At 43.7% G+C, this 20,821-nt stretch overlaps 1 protein-coding gene across 1 annotated transcript in view; it reads right to left on the reverse strand.

Annotated features, from left to right (window-relative positions):
• LOC124613401 (carboxypeptidase B-like) overlaps positions 1-20,821 on the reverse strand; it is a 99,173-nt gene that overhangs the window by 26,508 nt on the left and 51,844 nt on the right. Inside the window, exons 5-6 of the mRNA XM_047142104.1 lie at positions 8,771-8,858; positions 2,933-3,078 (exon numbers count right to left, since the gene is read on the reverse strand). Of these exons, the coding sequence (XP_046998060.1) occupies positions 2,933-3,078; positions 8,771-8,858 (234 nt within the window). The remainder of the gene's footprint in view (positions 1-2,932; positions 3,079-8,770; positions 8,859-20,821) is intronic.

Genomic DNA, 20,821 nt, shown 5'->3' on the forward strand with positions numbered 1-20,821 from the left:
GGAATGGTAGAACGATGGGTTCGATGACGGTTTGGATGTACTGTGCACTATTCAGTGTCCCCTCGACGATCACCAGTGGTGTACGGCCAGTGTAGGAGATCGCTCCCCACACCATGATGCCGGGTGTTGGCCCTGTGTGCCTCGGTCGTATGCAGTCCTGATTGTGGCGCTCACCTGCACGGCGCCAAACACGCATACGACCATCATTGGCACCAAGGCAGAAGCGACTCTCATCGCTGAAGACGACACGTCTCCATTCGTCCCTCCATTCACGCCTGTCGCGACACCACTGGAGGCGGGCTGCACAATGTTGGGGCGTGAGCGGAAGACGGCCTAACGGTGTGCGGGACCGTAGCCCAGCTTCATGGAGACGGTTGCGAATGGTCCTCGCCGATACCCCAGGAGCAACAGTGTCCCTAATTTGTTGGGAAGTGGCGGTGCGGTCCCCTACGGCACTGCGTAGGATCCTACGGTCTTGGCGTGCATCCGTGCGTCGCTGCGGTCCGGTCCCAGGTCGACGGGCACGTGCACCTTCCGCCGACCACTGGCGACAACATCGATGTACTGTGGAGACCTCACGCCCCACGTGTTGAGCAATTCGGCGGTACGTCCACCCGGCCTCCCGCATGCCCACTATACGCCCTCGCTCAAAGTCCGTCAACTGCACATACGGTTCATGTCCACGCTGTCGCGGCATGCTACCAGTGTTAAAGACTGCGATGGAGCTCCGTATGCCACGGCAAACTGGTTGACACTGACGGCGGCGGTGCACAAATGCTGCGCAGCTAGCGCCATTCGACGGCCAACACCGCGGTTCCTGGTGTGTCCGCTGTGCCGTGCGTGTGATCATTGCTTGTACAGTCCTCTCGCAGTGTCCGGAGCAAGTATGGTGGGTCTGACACACCGGTGTCAATGTGTTCTTTTTTCCATTTCCAGGAGTGTATTTTGCCTCGCACCCAACCTAAAGTACATCCTATTCCTTCCCTAATTCACTCCCACTCCCAGTCCCTTGGCACAGCGATCATTTCCCTGTGACAGACTAAGGTACAAAACATGCCAATCCACCCACCCAGCACTTACTATTCCAGTCGCGTCACAGGCTTATCCTACCCCATCACAGGATGGGCTGCCTGTGAAAGCTACCGTGTCATATACCATCTTTGCTGTAAACAGTGCACACGTTTGTCAGTATCACTACCAACCAGCTGTCTACCAGTATGAATGTCCAATTTTTTGCAGAGAATAAAGATGATCACTCAGTGGCACAACATGCAACTGAGCATAACATGCTCAATTTCGATGGCTGCTTCACAGAATGACCATCTTAATCCTTCTCTCCACCACCAACTTCTCTGAAGTATGCAGGTGGGTGTTATCCTTACAACATAGCCTTCACTCACATAACTGTTCTGCCTCAATCTCTGGTAAATCACTCTCCCCCACACCCTCCATCCAATAGTTTCCCCCTTTCTCCATCGAGTCACCCCCTCCTAGTTCACATACAATGTCACCCACAGCGCGCACTACTCCCCACTGTCTTCGACAGCGATGCATCACGTGCCTAGGCTGTATACCACTCCTGCCACTCCTACCTCTCTCATTCCTAGCTGGCATACCGCCAGCCACCTACCCTCAATTCCTGTGCCTGCTTCACACCTTCCTCTCCCTCTACCCACCACACTCGACGCTAACCCCACCACAACCTAATCCACTTGCTGAAATGAAGCAGTATTGCTTTTAGTCCAGCTGGCAACACATAGAGGCATAGGTGTGTGTATGCATGCATGCTTATGTGTGTGTGTGTGTGTGTGTGTGTGTGTGTGTGTGTGTGTGTGTGTGCGTGCGTGCGTGCATGCGTGTGTGTTTTTTGTGTGTATTTTTCTCTAGCTCATAAAAGGATTACTCCGAAAGCTAGGACGTTTTCTTTCTTTCTGTTTGCGCCGATCGACAGCTCAACACTTCTGCTTTTGGTGAGTAATCTCCTTTAGTATTTACATATGAATTTAAAATTCCGTCCTGGTGAAGTTCTGGTAATTCAGCAGATGAGAGATAGGAAGTTTCAATAATGAAAAGACACTCTGTGCGTATTAGAATGACCTTTGAAGACGCACAAACACAACATCGTTTATGAGTGAACGGTGCACTTTCACATAACTGACTCAGTTAATTAACAGAATTATCGCTTTAGCTCCCTGAACAGCCTTGTGCTGTACTCCCCACATGTAACTCTGTGGTGTGCTGCTGCTGTTGGTGACGTAACTGGAATCTTGGTGGGGGAATGCACAACAGTGACAGTGTGCTCAGAACGTTATGTACAGGTGCTGAAGACATTCCGTCGACCAGAATTGTGGATGTGACTGATGCACACAGAACTTTCTGTTTTCAAAAGGATGATGAAACATCACAGACTTCAAATGCATCCACAACAATTGTGAGTAACGTTTTCCTTGGACTCTCCATTACTCGTTTACGTGAATCCAATTGTGGCTTATTCTTTTGGGGGTTTTTGAAATGGTTTGTCTGTGTTCACAAATCCAAAGTTTAGTGGAACTAAAAGCTAGTATTAAAAGAAGTGGTGTGTTAGATTGATCAATGATTCTTTGCTTGAGTTGTGAGCAACTTATGGCAGAGAATTGAAAATTGTATTCAGGATAACAGTCGACATTTCATCGACATAACTTTTCTTAAGTGACACTATAAATCAAATAGATACATAGATATATAAAGTTTTTTCTTGAAAAAAAAAGAAAAGAAAAGAAAACGTACTGCCGTTTATTTCAAAACTGTCCATTCTCCATTCCCGCCAGGTCACTTATTTTTTATTTACTGATAAAGTATAAAGACTGTTCGTTTGTTCAGTATTAAATTAAAATTTACTGTTTACCAAATGGTTCGTTACATGTCTTTGGAACAGTGGTACATTATTACTTACGGCACCATAGCTGTGGAACGTAAGGTAAAGCTTGATGCGATCGATGTTCCTGTTGATGTGGTTCCTCAGGTAACTGGTCTCCACTTCGGAGAAATCCATAGGCCCGGCATAAGTGTCAGAACAGGGGTCGCTGCTGGAGCCCGTCTCTGAAAAAGCAGAAATGTACAGCTTGCAGATTAATACATATCACTCTCTGTGATCAAAAAAAATCTAACTCGAGTCCACAGCCTACGTCACTCAGGTTATCTACTGACGTAGCTCTGAGCTGGGAGTACACTAGTTTCAATCCTGCTGTGGAAGAAAATGTAGTCAGCAGTAACTGGCCAGGAATGGAAGGAGATATTGCGACTTCCATACGATCACTCAAAGAGTAGAGGAAAGATTTGTGCATATGTGTACATGCGAGAACTAGCCATACGGTTTTCATTATTGCTCAAGAAAGGTCATGTATTCATCTTTCCCATGTTGATGCTATTCTTTCCTTGTGTGCTTGCTCAGAAAAAACTAGAGAGATATTCCACTTTATGAAGGCAGTGTTTGTTTAGTTTTACTTTACCCAAACATATTTCAGCATCTTTGTGCTATCTTCAGTGAATTTTTTTTATTTCTCGATCAGAAAATTATTGTGATATTATAACATTTGCATTTCAGCTTAAAGTTACTCATATTTTTATATGTAAAGGAGTGAAAACTAGCATCAGTTTTTTGCATTGATTTACATATACAATTTATGACACGCGTTACATAACTAAGACAAGGAATATTACATGTTTATGCTGTGGCGAAAACTAAGTCCAGAATATTAGTGAACAACAAATATTTATATAGTTTCATTCATCCCTTACATAATGATAACAAGTTATTTTAGGTTGATAGCTGCACAACTACCATAAACAACAAACCGTTTTCTATTATTCTACTCCAAAATTCGTTTCCTATCGAAAATCGCGTTGTTTAGCATTTTAAATGTGTTTTCGGGTTCTGCAGACTTGTCGTCCCTTATTTTGGATCTGTTAATATACTTATTGCCTCTGTTACTGGAAGTTTTGCTGGTTACACATGCGTTTTTGTTCATTATGTCACAAAAACACAAGATTTCAATTGGCGTTTAACATGTTAGTGTGTCTGTATTTTGCTTATTTGTTTCATTGTGCGCTTATTAGATGGCTGGCGCGTGAGTTTCTAAATACTGTTATTATTCAGGGTACTTACTGTATGTATGTGTATGTGTGATGTGTTCGTTGAGGTGAGAAGGTGAGGTTCTTTATATAGTTCTTCTGTTCCAGGAAATACTTTTTTACTGCATTGCAGAGTGATATTTATTCATTCAGTATGTTTTTCTGAGGATCATGTTCTTCGGCTGTTAATTTTTGGAGTAAGTTATTGCTAGCATCAAGAATTTTCAGATCTGTTTCTGTGATTTTAGGGTAGTGATTCTGTGCCACTAGATGCTCTGGAAATGTTGGGTGAGAGCTCTTAATTTATAATGATCTTAGATTTTGTGTCCATCTGGTTCTGAAGTTCCTACACGTTTCGCGCACATATACAGACTGGCAGTAATAGCAAGTTAACTGATAGAGACCAGACTGGCTTACCTTATCAATGTTAGTGGTTTGTCTTCCTAGTTTGTTCTGTAATGTGCTGCTATTCTGTATGCTATGATGAGCCCCTCTACATTTAGTATGTTTCCTACCCAGTATGTGAATTGGTTCTTGTTTGTCATTACGTGCCATTTGTAGCTTACTGTCTGCTAATAAGTTGCGTATTGTTTTGTGTCTGTCTGAGTGCGTGTTTCATGATCAAATGTTATCCATTTATGTACTTTGTTGTTTACTTTCTCTACTGTTTTCGAATCATTGATACTCTCTAGTACTCTCTGAAGTTGGGCTGTTAAAATGTTTTGTATGTATCTATCCTTGGGGAACATGTCCACCTATACATGCAGTTTGCTTTTTCTTGGCACGATAGCACCTACGAGCAGAACAATTCAACTTATCATACAGCTCACAGTGTACATGTGTGGTTCTAAGAGCAGTAGGATAAGGTTACCGTATCCCCCCAGCGAGTAAACTCCCCAGATTTAAACCTAATGAAGAACCTATAGGACCAGCTCCATCGGTCTGTTCACGCAATGGATGCTCAACCGCGAAACCTAGCGCAGCAGGCCACAGGCCTGGAGTCGCCATGGCCCCACATCCCTGTCAGTACCTTCCAGAATCTCCATGACTCTCTTCCTGCACACCTCGTAGCAGTCCGTGCTGCAAAATGTGTTTATTCAGGCTTTTGACTGGACATTTTATACGAAAGTTACAGCTACCAATAGCAATCATATGCCTTCGACTCGGGAAACAAAGGCCGAAAACTGAGTCTCTTAGAACCCCCAGGAGATAAATAAATATTTGGCACACAGTCCATATTTATCTAATTCTTCCCACACTGTCTCCTACTTCCTAGTCCTCTACTTTTCCGTACATTTATTTAAATGTGACTATGTGCTCCATATATTCTGTTGTTTGATTATATGTACATGTCCCCTACTGTATAAGATTAATTATTCCACTAAAACATGGTTTAGATTAAGTATTTTCTGTCAATATTTTCAGTTACACCTTTACTCTGTTTCAATTCCAGCTTACATAAATAAAGCTTTTTCAAGCTATTTCTCAGTACTGTTAATTTCTATTTATTTTATTTTATGTTATTGAAATGCTTAACTTCATTTAATTTTTATACAGACGAATAGGCTGTTTAATCACGTCTATATCAACCCCTCTTTGTTGACCATGATGCTTTGCTCACGTTGTCCTCTTCTTCCCCCACCTCATCGTGTCATGTTTTCCGCGTGTTGTTGTTGTTGTTGTTGTTGTGGTCTTCAGTCCTGAGACTGGTTTGATGCAACTCTCCTTGCTACTCTATCCTGTGCAAGCTTCTTCATCTCCCAGTACCGACTGCAACCTACATCCTTCTGAATCTGTTTAGTGTCTTCATCTCTTGGTCTTCCTCTACGATTTTTACCCTCCACGCTGCCCTCCAGTACTAAATTGGTGATCCCTTGATTCCTCAGAGTATGCTCTACCAACCCATCCCTTCTTCTAGTTAAGTTGTGCCATAAATTTCTCTTCTCTCCAATTCTATTCAATACTTCCTCATTAGTTATGTGATCTACCCACCTAATCTTCAGCATTCTTCTGTAGCACCATATTTCGAATGCTTCTATTCTCTTCTTGTCTAAACTATTTATCGTCTATGTTTCGCTTCCATACATGGCTACACTCCATACAAATACTTTCAGAAACGACTTCCTGACACTTAAATCTGTACTCGATGTTAACAAATTTCTCTTCTTCAGAAACGCTTTCCTTGCCATTGCCAGTCTACATTTTATATCCTCTCTACTTCGTCCATCATCAGTTATTTTGCTCCCCAAATAGCAAAACTCATTTACTACTTTAAGAGTCTCATTTCCTAATCTAAAACCTCAGCATCATCCGATTTAATTCGACTACATTCCATTATCCTCGTTTTGCTTCTGTTGATGTTCATCTTATATCCTCCTTTCAAGACACTGTCCATTCCGTTCAGCTGAACTTCCAGGTCCTTTGCTGTCTCTGACAGAATTACAATGTCATCGGTAAACCTCAAAGTTTTTATTTCTTCACCATGGATTTTAATTCCTACTCGGAATTTTTCTTTTGTTTCCTTCACTGCTTGCTCAATATACAGATTGAATAACATCGGGGAGAGGCTACAACCCTGACTCTCTCCCTTCCCAACCACTGCTTCTCTTTCATGCCCCTCGACTCTTATAACTGCCATCTGGTTCAAATGGTTCAAATGGCTCTGAGCACTATGGGACTTAACATCTGAGGTCATCAGTCCCCTAGAACTTTGAACTACTTAAACCTAACTAACCTAAGGACATCACATACATCCATGCCTGAGGCAAGATTCGAACCTGCGACCGTAGCAGTCGCACGGTTCCGGACTGAGCGCCTAGAACCGCTCGGCCACCGCGGCCGGCCTGCCATCTGGTTTCTGTACAAATTGTAAATAGCTTGTCGCTCCCTGTATTTGACCTCTGCCACCTTCAGAATTTCCGTCTACATTTTCTTTATACTTACAAAATATTTAGCTTTAAAATTTTCAGTTAAGTCACTATTCCACCACCAAAGAAGACATTTACTTTGTATTTGCAGCTCACTCTGCAAGTGCAATATATTTTTGAATGCTGTTCAGCAGTAATACACACTATGTGATCAAAAGTATCCGAACACCCCCAAAACACTTGTTTTTCATATTAGGTGCATTGTGCTGCCACCTACTGCTAGCTACTCCATATCAGCGACCCCATTAGGCATTAGACATCGTGAGAGAGCAGAATGGGGCGCTCCGCGAGACTTCGATAGGGTGTCACTTGTTCATACGTCCGTACGCGAGATTTCCACACTCATAAACATCCCTAGGTCCACTGTTACCGATGAAATTTGTAAATTTGTGGTAAGGTCTTATGGGACCAAACTGCTTAGGTCATCGGTCCCTTAGATTACACACTACTTAATCTAAATGAACCATGGACAACACTCACACCGATGCCCCAGGGAGGACTCGAACCTCCGACGGGTGGATCCGACGTGATAATGAAGTGGAAACGTGAAGGGACACATACTGCACAAAAGCGTACAGGCTCTCCTCGTCTGTTGACTGACAGAGACCGCAGACAGTTGAAGAGAGTCGTAATGTGTAATAGGCAGACATCTATCCAGACCATCACACAGGAATTCGAAACTGCAACAGGATCCACTGCAAGTACTACGAAGTTAGGTGGGAGGTGAGAAACTTGGATTTCATGGTCGCGCGGCTGCTCATAAGCCACACATCACGCCGGTAAATGAGAAACTACGTCTCGCTTGGGGTAAGGATCGTCAAGATTGGACGATTGAACAGTGGAAAAACGTTGTGTGGAATGACAAATCACTGTGCACAATGTGTCGATCCGATGGCAGGGTGTGGGTATGGCGAATACCCAGTGAATGTTATCTGCCACCGTGTGTAACGCCAACAGTGAAATTCGAAGGCCGTGGTGTTATGGTGTGGTCGCGTTTTTCATGGAGGGGGCTTGCAACCCTTGTTGTTTTGCGTGACACTATCACAGCACAGGCCAACATTGATGTTTTAAACACCTTCTTGCTTCCCACTGTGGAAGAGCAGTCGGAGCTGGCGTTTTCATCTTTCAACACGATCGAGCACCTGTTCATAAAGCACGTCCTGTGGCGGAGTAGTTACACGGCAATAACATCCCTCTAATGGACAGGCCTGTGCAGAGCCCTGATCTTAATCCTACAGAGCACCTTTGGGATGTTTTGGAACGCCAACTTCGTGCCAAGCCTCACCGACCCACATCGATACCTCTCCTCAGTGCAGCACTCCGTGAAGAATGGGCTCCCATTCCCCAAGAAACCTTCCAGCACCTAATGTATTCCTGCGAGAGTGGAAGCTGTCATGATGGCTAAGGGTGGGCCAACAACATATTGAATCCCAGCATTACCGATGGAGGGTGCCACGAATTTTTATGTCATATTCAGCGAGGTGTCCGGATACTTTTGATCACATAGTGTATCTTGTTTGACAATGACAGCCAGTTAAGCTCTGACAATCGTTTTGTACGTGGAAAATAGGTTAATGCAATAAATAAATGCTCTACATTATCCACAATTTTGTGCTTTTCATTTGTAAGGCTAACAAGGAATTCCCACCATGGTCCATAAAATTAGTGTTTAGTGTGTTTGAGTCGTAGGCAATAAAATGAAAATTTCATATGCTGTATGAAATTGCTCTTACCATTCCAGTGAAAATTGAAGTTCCTGTTACCGTCCACTCCAACACATGTTACGATTTCGGTAGATCGGGTCTTCCTCCACATACGCTCCTGCGACAATAAAAATGCAAGTAAGAAGAGATACGTATCTAACTCTACGAGGCGTGAGTAGAAGCAGTTGCGCTCACTAATGGGGAAATTTTAATGCATTTCTCCTATAAAATACTGATATTCATTATAGAAGGAAATATAATTACAAACATTGCTCCAGAGCTTGGGATAGATTTATGCAGTAGTAGTCTTGTTTATGATTACAGCGTGTCCAAGATGTTCGGCAACGGCGCTACTGATGTAAATAAACAGGGTTACTAACTGTTTTCTTCTGTTCAAGAATGAACTTGTATTTTGTACACATCCATTTTATCAGAAAAGTGGTTTCGATAGAATAAGAAGTTTTTATTGCAAATGCTATTGACATTGAGGCGCTACGTTTCTTCGTGATAGTACAAGTACAGAAATAAAGCATTAGGTTTTTGACAAGTAGAATTTTCATACAGGAAGTCAATATTTTGACATTAATATTTCCATATGACGTCTTGAATGACGAATGCATGTGGGACATAAGCATGTAAAAGCCACTTTTAGTATCTTATAAATTGGACCCCAAAGGGAAGCTCAGTTTGACACGAAGACCATGAGCTAAACTAAGGCATGTTTCAATGGCTTTCTCCATGGTTTGGCACGTGGATCAAGTATAGAAACATGGAACAGAGTTCCGAGATCACAATAGCACTGAAAACGCATAAAAAAGACTCCTAGAATGTTTGTCGTTTCTACTCTTCATATTTGTACAGATAATCATACAAACAATCATGGTGGAACACAATTATGGTTCCAGCGACCGCCCCATTATCTGAATGGTCAGCACGTCTAACTGCAATGCAGCCGGCCCAGGTTGGATTCTCGACGAGGTCCGAAATTTTCTCCGCTGGGAGACTACATGTTTTGTTGTGCTCATCGTCATTTCATCATCATCGACAAGAAAGTCGCCCTTTTGGTGTCAACTGGAAAGACTTGCAATTTGGCAGCCTAACTTCTCAAGGTGGGGACTTCTAGCCATCTATGCCAGACGATCATTTCATTTCACGGTTTAGTGGGGTGCTAGGAAGAATGTCTAACATATCGGGTCAAAACTATACAGACGCTAGAGAATCCTAAACTGAAAATTTTCATACAGGAAGTCAATAGTTTGAAATTAATATTTCGATATGACGTCTTGAATGACGAATGCATGTGGGACATAAAGCATGTAAAATGCGTAATTTTATAGTGGATGATGGATGTTTGGTTTGTGGGGCGCTCAACTGCGTGGTTATCAGCGCCCGTACAATTATCCAATCTTTGCTCAGTCCAATTTTGCCACTTTCCTGGATGATGATGAAATGATGAGGACAACACAAACACCCAGTCATCTCGAGGCAGGTGAAAATCCCTGACCCCGCCGGGAATCGAACCCGGGACCCCGTGCTCGGGATTTTTTTTTTTTTTTTTTTTTTTTTATAGTAAACAAATCCCTGCCTCATCGACGTTGGTAGTGCTATTTAGTGAAATAGTAATCAGGAATTTGCGATGGAGATCGACAGTAGCGACTGGCTGTCAAAGACTCGTTACAGAAACCTGTAAACGTGCATTTAATGTATGATGCAGGGGGATGTAGCTCCAGGAAAACAGCAGGAAAGTGTTTTGTTATTTTGTCATCAGTCTTCTGAATGGTTTGTTGCAGCCCGCCACGAATTCCTCTCATATGGTAACGTCTCCACCTCAGAGTAACACATGCAACCTCCGTCCTCAATTATTTGCTGGATGTATACCAATCTCTGTCTTCGTCTACATTTTTTGCCCTCTACAGCTCCCTCTAGTACCATGGAAGTCATTTTCTCATGATTTAACAGATGTCCTGTCCCTTCACCTTATCAGTGTTTTCCACATACTCCTTTCCTCTCCGATTCCTTACCTTATCAGTCCACCTAATTTTCAACATTCGTCTGTAGAACCACATCTCAAATGCTTAGATTCTCTTCTGTTTTCCCACAGTCCATGTTTCACTCCCATACAATGCTGTACACCAGACGTACATTCTCAGAAATTTCTTCCACAAATTAAGGCCGATATTAGATATTATTAGACTTCTCTTGGCCAGGAATGCCCTTTTTGCCATTGATAGTCTGCTTTTGATGTCTTCCTTGCTACGTACGTCATTAGTTATTTTACTGCCTAGATAGCAGAATTCCGTAACTTCATCTACTTCGTAACCATCAATCCTGATGTTAAGCTTCTTGCTTCCCATTACCTTCGTCATTACTCCCATTCCATACTCTGTACTCATTAGACTGTTCATTCTGTTAAGCAGATCATGACATTTTTCTTCAGCTTCACTCAGGATAGCAATGTCATCAGCAAATCGTATCATTGATATCCTTTCACCCTGAATTTTAATTCCACTTCTGAACATTTCCTTTATTTCCATCATTGCTTCCTCGATGTATAGATTGAACAGTAGGGGCGAAAAGCTACATCCTTGTCTTACACCCTTTTTAATATGAGTACTTCGTTCATGGTCGTTCACTCTTATTATTCCCTGTAGGCTGTTGTACATATTGTATATGACCGGTCTCTCCCTACAGCTTATTCCTACATTTTTCAGAATTTTCAGCATCTTGCACCATTTTACATTGTCGAACGCTTTTTCCAGGTCCACAAATCCTATAAACATGTCTTGATTTTTCTTTAGTCTTGCTTCCATCATTAACCGCAAAGTCAGAATTGCCTCTCTCGTGCCTTTACCTTTCCTAAAGCCAGACTGATCGTCATCCAGCACATCCTCAATTTTCTTTTCCATTCTTCTGTATATTATTCTTGTAAGCAACTTGGATGCATGAGCTGTTCAGCTGATTGTGCGATAATTGTCAGCTCTTGTCGTCTTCGGAATTGTGTGGATGATGCCTTTCCGAAAGTCAGATGGTAAGTCGCCAGACTCATACATTCTACACGCCAACGTGAGTAGTCGTTTTGTTGCCAGTTCCACCAATGATTTTAGAAATTCTAAAGGAATGTTATCTATCCGTTCTGCCTTATTTGATCTTAAGTCCTCCAAAGCTCTTTGAAATTCCGATTCTAATACTGAATCGACTCCTGTTTCTTCTTCTATCACAAAAGAAAAATCTTCACCCTTATAAAGGCTTTCAGTGTATTCTTTCCACCTATCCGTACTCTCCCCTGCATTTAACAGTGGAATTCCCGTTCCACTTTTAATGTTATCACCCTTGTTTTTAATATCACCGAAGGTTGAGTCTGTCCTTCAGACAATCATTTCTTTTTCGATGTCTTCACATTTTTCCTGCAGCCATTTCGTCTTAGCTTCCCTGCACTTCCTATTTATTTCATTCCTCAGCGACTTGTATTTCTGTATTCCTGATTTTCCCGGAACATGTTTGTACTTCCTCCTTTCATCAATCAGCTGAAGTATTTCTTCTGTTACCCATGGTTTCTTCGCAGCTACCTTCTTTGTACCTATGTTTTCCTTCCCAACTTCTGTGATGGCCCTTTTTAGAGATGTCCATTCCTCTTCAACTGTACTGCCTACTGCGGTATTCCTTATTGCTGTATCTATAGCGTTAGAGAACTTCAAACGTATCTCGTCATTCCTTAGTACTTCCGTATCCCACTTCTTTGCGTATTGATTCTTCCTGACTAATGTCTTGAACTTCAGCCTACTCTTCATCACTACTGTATAGTGACCTGAGTCTATATCTGTCCCTGGGTACGTCTTACAATCCAGTATCTGATTTCGGAATCTCTGTCTGACCATCATGTCATGTAACTGAAATCTTCCCGTATCACTCGGCCTTTTCCAAGTATACCTCCTCCGCTTGGACAGAGTATTCGCTATTACTAGCTGAAACTTGTTACAGAACTCAATTAGTCCTTCTCGTCTCGCATTCCTTGTACCAAGCTCATATTTTCCTGTAACTTTTCCTTCTACTTTTTCCCCTACAACTGCATTTCAGTCCCCCATGACTATTAGATTTTCATCCCCCTTTACATACTCTATTACACTTTCAATATCCTCATACACTTTCTCTATCTCTTCATCTTCAGCTTGCGACGTCGGCATGTATACCTGAACTATCATTATCGGTATTGGTTCGCTGTCGATTCCGATAAAAACAACCCTATCACTGAACTGTTCACAGTAACACACTTTCTGCCCTACCTTCCTATTCAAAACGAATCCTACTCCCGTTATACGATTTTCTGCTGCTGTTGATATTACCCAATACTCATCTGACCAGAAATCCTTGTCTTCTTTCAGTTCACTTCACTGACCCCTACTATATCTAGATTGTGCCTTTGCATTTCCCTTTTCAGATTTTCTAGTTTCCCTACCACGTTCAAGCTTTTGACATTCCACTCCCCGACTCGTAGAATGTTATCCTTTCGTTGATTATTCAGTCTTTTTCTCATGATAACCTCCCCCTTAGCAGTCCCCTCCCGCAGATCCGAATGGGGGACTATTCCGGATTCTTTTGCCAGTGGAGAGATCATCATGACACTTACAGGTCACATGTCCTGTGAATTCACGTCACGTGCCTTTAATCCAATGGTTGCCATTGCCTTCTGCATCCTCATGCCGTTGATCATTGCTGATTCTTCCGCCTTTAGTGGCAGCTTCCCACACCTAGGACAAGAGAGTGTCCTTAACCTCTGTCCGCTCCTCCGCCCTCTTTGACAAGGCCGATGACAGAATGAGGGTGAATTCTCATGCCAGAAGTCTTTAGCCCCTAAAACTGATTATTAATCAAATTTTAAGTAGTGGCGGGATTCGAATGCTGGACCGTAGACGTTTTGATTATGAATCAAAGACGCTACCCCTAGACCACATTATTTTACGTCCAGTATTATTTAAGATGGTGTCGCATCACGTGGAAAAAGATTCATTAACAGCACACATCGAAAAATAAAACCGAGCGAGGTGGCGCAGCGTCAGCACACTTCGGGAGGATGACGGTTCAAATCCTCGACTTTCCACCTGAATTTAAGTTTCTCGTGATTTCCATGAATATCTACAAGCAAATGCAGTGATGACTCATTTGAAAAGCGCACAGTAGGTTTCCTTTTGTAATCTGAGCTAGTGTTCCTCCTATAATGACCGGGTTGAAGACAGTGCGTTAAACTCCAATCAGCCTTCCTTTCCTGATTACGAAAAATACAGCGTGCAGAGTACTAATGGAGTGGCTCGTCCGGCTAGCGTCTCAGTCTAACGCGCCGCTTCCCGAGCGTGAAGGCGTGCCGGTCTCTGACACGAATACACCCAGCGGATTGATGTCGAGGTCCGGCGTGCCGGCCAGCCTCTTGATGGTTTTTAAGGTGGTTTTCCATCTACCTCGGCGAATGCGGGCTGGTTCACCTTATTCCGCTTCAGTCGGCGATCGCTGCGCAAACACTGTCTCCACGTACACGTACACCATAATTGCTCTACCGCGCGAACATTCGGGGTTACACTCGTCTGGTATGAGACATACTCGGGAGGGAGAGGGCGGGGGGGTGGAGTATACTGGGGCCGAACCGCACAGGAACCCTGGGTTCGGCGTGGGGCGCGGGTGGGGTGGGTGGACTGCTGTGGCGTGTTGTGGGTTTGTGAACCACTGAGGGCTACGGCGGGACGAAGCCTTTCTGTCGTGTCTAGCTCCCTGGTTTAAATACACAATACTAATGGAGTAGCAACTACACTCTGTCATAAGCACCTACATCCACATACATTCCTGGAAATTGAAATAAGAACACCGTGAATTCATTGTCCCAGGAAGGGGAAACTTTATTGACACATTCCTAGGGTCAGATACATCACATGATCACACTGACAGAACCACAGGCACATAGACACAGGCAACAGAGCATGCACAATGTCGGCACTAGTACAGTGTATATCCACCTTTCGCAGCAATGCAGGCTGCTATTCTCCCATGGAGACGATCGTAGAGATGCTGGATGTAGTCCTGTGGAACGGCTTGCCACGCCATTTCCACCTGGCGCCTCAGTTGGACCAGCGTTCGTGCTGGACGTGCAGACCGCGTGAGACGACGCTTCATCCAGTCCCAAACATGCTCAATGGGGGACAGATCCGGAGATCTTGCTGGCCAGGGTAGTTGACTTACACCTTCTAGAGCAGGTTGGGTGGCACGGGATACATGCGGACGTGCATTGTCGTGTTGGAACAGCAAGTTCCCTTGCCGGTCTAGGAATGGTAGAACGATGGGTTCGATGACGGTTTGGATGTACCGTGCACTATTCAGTGTCCCCTCGACGATCACCAGTGGTGTACGGCCAGTGTAGGAGATCGCTCCCCACACCATGATGCCGGGTGTTGGCCCTGTGTGCCTCGGTCGTATGCAGTCCTGATTGTGGCGCTCACCTGCACGGCGCCAAACACGCATACGACCATCATTGGCACCAAAGCAGAAGCGACTCTCATCGCTGAAGACGACACGTCTCCATTCGTCCCTCCATTCACGCCTGTCGCGACACCACTGGAGGCGGGCTGCACGATGTTGGGGCGTGAGCGGAAGACGGCCTAACGGTGTGCGGGACCGTAGCCCAGCTTCATGGAGACGGTTGCGAATGGTCCTCGCCGATACCCCAGGAGCAACAGTGTCCCTAATTTGCTGGGAAGTGGCGGTGCGGTCCCCTACGGCACTGCGTAGGATCCTATGGTCTTGGCGTGCATCCGTGCGTCGCTGCGGTCCGGTCCCAGGTCGACGGGCATGTGCACCTTCCGCCGACCACTGGCGACAACATCGATGTACTGTGGAGACCTCACGCCCCACGTGTTGAGCAATTCGGCGGTATGTCCACCCGGCCTCCCGCATGCCCACTATACGCCCTCGCTCAAAGTCCGTCAACTGCACATACGGTTCACGTCCACGCTGTCGCGGCATGCTACCAGTGTTAAAGACTGCGATGGAGCTCCGTATGCCACGGCAAACTGGCTGACACTGACGGCGGCGGTGCACAAATGCTGCGCAGCTAGCGCCATTCGACGGCCAACACCGCGGTTCCTGGTGTGTCCGGTGTGCCGTGCGTGTGATCATTGCTTGTACAGCCCTCTCGCAGTGTCCGGAGCAAGTATGGTGGGTCTGACACACCGATGTCAATGTGTTCTTTTTTCCATTTCCAGGAGTGTATTTACATACATATTCTGAAATCCACTGTGAAGTGCATGACGGATAGTACTTAGCATGGCACTACACTGATGAGCCGAAACATAATTGCCACGTGCTTAATAGCTTGTTTATCCATCTTTGGAACAAAATACATCACTGATTGGTCTGACAGTTTGATAGTAAGTTTGTGGAGATATGTGACATTAGATTTCTACCCACAGGTCACGTAATTCGCCCAAAAGATGGGCCGCTGATTTGCGTAGTTGGTGATGGTAGCCACTAGCGATCCAGAAGCGTGTCATCGGATTTACATCAGACGAATCTGTTCGCCGAGACATCAACGTGAGTTCACTATAACGCTCATGAAGCCACTGTAACCCAGTCTCTGGCTCCGAGACACGGATAGTTGTACTACTGAAAGATGACATCGCCGTCAGGGGAGACATCAAGCACGAAGACATTCAGGTGGTTCGCAGCTGTCAGCGTGTCTTCGATTACTACCACAGGTCGCATGCAGGCGTAGGAGAATGTCTGCCACGGCATAATGCTGCTTCCAACAGCCTGCGTCCGTGACGCGCTGCACGTCTCGAGTCGCCATTCTCCTCGATGACGGCGTTTGTGGAGACGGCCAGCGACCTAGTGTAGCAAAAACGTGACTTACCAGAAGAGCTGAAACGTTTTCATTGACTGACAGTCGAATCCCAATGGTCCTTTGCCAACTGCAATCATAACTGACGATGTCGTTGGCTCAACATGTGTGCAGAGAGCTCCATGTTCAACAACGTACGATGAACGGTGTACTCCGAAATACTTCTGTGTGCACCAGTTTTGTGCTCTGTCGGCAGAGATGCCGCGGGTCACCATCTGTCCTACTTTACAGAGCAGACAAGCCTCGGAACACCACGTTCTGCGAAGAGTCGTAGGAGTCCAACCATTTAGCGCCTAGTGATAGCTTCACAGTCCTCCTATCTCTTTCCATGGATGATCACGACAGTAGCACGTGAACATTCCACTAGCTTCGCCGTTTTCGAGATACTCGTTCCAGGCTTTGCGTAATAATAATCCGCCCTTTGTCGGAGTCGTTTATCTCAATAGATTTCCCCGTTTCAGCCCATACCTTCGCTTGCGTGATCCACCGCCCGTGTCATCTCCGCTTACATATTTTTGTGTCACGTGCCCGCAACGCCACCAGGCGGCATCCAACGTCGCGACGGGCAGTGGTCGAAATGTTTTGGCTGATCAGTGTGTGTGCTTTGGTTCCTTCCCGTTGCTGTCGTGCTTATGAGCGTGGTAAGGATGACTGTTTAAATGTCTCTGAGTGTACTGTAAGAGGTCTTACCTTGTCTTCACGGGAGCAATACGTAGGGCTTAACTCTTTGATGCACAGATTTTATGTTTAATTAATTTTTTAATAAAACATGCATTTTCTATGTCTGGTGGGGTTGCTAATAAAGGAAAACATGAATTAAAATTTTTTATTGTATTGATTTTGGTTTTAGATGGTGGTATATATAATATACCACCATGCCACTTAGGGCCGTACCTAAAGTTTTTGAGATATCTTGGTTTGTGCTTGTAACTCACCTTTAAATTCTACTCTAAGCAGTAATAATTAGTATAATTAATGTAAAATAATTTTATTTCTGGCAATTGGTCATTTACAATACAAAATCAAATTACAAACCTTACAAATAAAATATGTTTCTTATTCCTTTTTGTGAAAATCTTGAAAGCACCTTTTTGTTTTGCTAAGGCACAAAGGCACTTTGCATTCAGCGCACATCCAGAAAGTGCGCACTTGCTTCTTTTTTGTACTGCATTTCGCACAACGTCTGGCGGTAGTACGCTCTGGCTGGTGGGATGAATTGTCGAGACGCTGGCGTGAGGAAACATATGGCTTGTTTTTCTTTACGTGGACTTGACTCTCATGAAGTCTAGATGGCCTCAATGGTGTTTTCTGGGTTACTAAGCTTTGCAGGATACTCATCCTGAAGACTTTGGCAGTCATTTTTTCTCTATCGCCTAGTTCCTTCCAAATTATATAGCTGTTGACGATACTGACATCAAGCAGGTGAAAGAATATTCGGTGCCACCACTTTTTACTTCTCCGGCTTATTTCATATGATTTTTTCAGTTGGTCGAACTTGTCGACATTGTTCATGTGTGCATTGTAATCCATCACTGCTTGAGGACAAGGTAGCTCTATGCGTGAACCATCTCTTTCACGGCGAGTCACTGTAGTAACTTCAGGACTGTGAAAATTTGAAAGGAGATGAACAGCTCTCTTATCTTTCCACTTCAAGTAGAGGATGCCACAGTTGCTGACCCTCCAGTCAAATTCACCTCTGCTTAATTCTTTGTCTGTTTTTAATTTGGGTAAATGTTTCCTTGTTGGTTGAACTGTCCCACAGGCATATATGTTTCTCTGCTGTAAACCAGCCAACAAGTTATAGCTATTGAAATAGTTGTCGAAATAAAGATAATGGCCTTTATTTACGAGTTCAGAGGACAAACTCAGCACTACATGCTCCCCAAGGCCTGTTTGCACTGTGTCACCTACTTTTCCGGTGTAAATATCAAATTTCAAGTTGTAAGAGGTCTTGTCACACAGCATCCACACTTTGTAACCACGCTTTATGGGTTTATCTCTCATGTATTGTTTCATACTGTTGCGGCCTTTGAATTTGATCATTGACTCATCAATTGCTAGGTGTTTGCTGGGTTGGTAACACTTGGAAAAAGATTCAGATAGTATCTTGATCACTGGTCGCAGCTTGTACAGTTTGTCATAACCTGGGTGTCCTTTTTCTGGATGCAATGTGTTATCATTCAGATGAATGTTCCTCAGTAACCATCCAAACCGATTTACTGCCATCAGAGATGCAATATAACGATCATGAAGTTCTGGGGCACTAGACCAGTAGTCTCTGTATGCTGGCATACGCTTTATACCCATCAAAATGTTGATTCCCAGGAAAGTTCGTATTTCATTGTCAGTTGTTGGAGTGAAAGACTTGCCAGATTGCGTCGCATATAAATTTGTTTGGAAAACGATTAGCTCAACTAGCTCTTTTGGAAATATTTTTTCGAATATATCGATAGGTTCTGGATCATCAATGTCCCTAATAAAAGCACTTGGTCCTGATTCACTGTCGAACTGCATTCCTGAGGTAGCATTGAATTGTTGTCCCCAAGTTGGCGCTGTGTCAGCAGCGCGTTTTGGCGGAGTGGACTCACTTTCTTCCTCGCTCTCTGAAACTTCGCCTTCAGACGACACAATAGCCTCCGCAACAATGCTTGCTTCATAATCAGATTCGTCATCTGTGGTGTCAACAGTGGAATCCTCGTCTGATGGAATTTCACACAATAATCGTTCGATTTCTTCATCTCGTAAGCCTCTTCTTGACATTTTCATTTTCAAACAACAGCCTGAATCCAAGTAAAGAATACGTAAGCAAAACAAAATGGAGAAAGAGCTAAAATAAGTCACAACACAATTAAAAACTAAACTTTGTAGCGGAGGATTTCGAATTTTATACTAGGAAACGAAATGCAATAGAATACTGCTACATGCACGGTGGTACAAATAATATACCACCAAAATAAATTGTATATAAATAACGGAAGATTGTGCATATGAATGTATACATGGGTTCATACCGTAGCTGTGACGTCCAAGATATGGAAAAAACACAGGCGCAACAAGAAATTCGTTATAAACCACTATTCACACGCAAAAACCATGCACAACTCAGCACGCAGCTTTCACAGTTGTAATCTATGCAATTCTTGGCGGGAACTGATTCCTTATAGGCAGTGAGTGCCATCTGTCTGATAAGTAGAGAACTAGGTGAGCATATTAGAGTGGTGGTCGTGCAGTTAAACCACTGTGCAAAGAGCCAAGAAAATTTTCAAAAGGTGGTATACTATGTATACCACCGTGCTCCAAAGAGTTAAAGAGAATACCTATACTTTTCGCTCAGTATGGGTTTTTGAAACTTTTTAAATAGACGTTCGCGGGAAAATTTGTGTCTTTCTTCAAGCGTGTGTCAATTCAGATTTTCCAAAGTTTCCGTGACGTGCTCTCGTTATTCAAACAAACGATTCATGTCGCCGTTATTTGCATACTTGTAGTATTTCCTGTTAGTCCTATATAGTATACCTGACGAATATCCTAAGATCGGACGCACAATTGATTTGTAAGTATATTGCAAATGAAACAAAGTCTGACACGTCCTTTACATGCAACAAAGCCTATTTGTTTGGTCGATTTCACATCCATACGAACCCTTTCCCCCAAGTATTTACATGAGTTGTGATACATTGATATTATAATCAGTTCATACCACACTCTTATACAATAAATAAATGAAAGAATTTTTTAAAAGATATCAAATTCACCGTTGACTGTAGAAGCTATTATTATCGCAATTGCCATTTCGGCCTTTAGGCCATTTTCAAGTCGAAGTGCAAAAGAGTTTGCTTCACCACTTGACAGACCTATCCTATACAGTAACATCAGGCGAGTATTTCTACAGTGAAAAGCCTATTTTTGACGATGACATGTATACATGACAGAGGCTTTTAAAGTTTGCCATGTGCTGAAACAAAATATTTTGCAGTACCACTTGAAAATGGCGCAAAGGCCGAAATTCTGATTGTGAAATAAATAATTTCTACAATCAACGGCGAATATGATGTCCTTTAAAATATTCTACAGGACTTTTAACCGCGACCATGAGAAGTTAAAAAAGACGATTTTCGGCAGTATGTACCATCTGACCGATTTACGTCATGCCGCATTGGCAATAGTTCTGAAAATCAGACTAATTACAGCGTGCACAGAGGGGCTTT

The sequence above is a fragment of the Schistocerca americana genome, chromosome 4, assembly GCF_021461395.2.
Source record: "Schistocerca americana isolate TAMUIC-IGC-003095 chromosome 4, iqSchAmer2.1, whole genome shotgun sequence".
In the NCBI taxonomy this organism is placed as follows: Eukaryota; Metazoa; Arthropoda; class Insecta; order Orthoptera; family Acrididae; genus Schistocerca; species Schistocerca americana.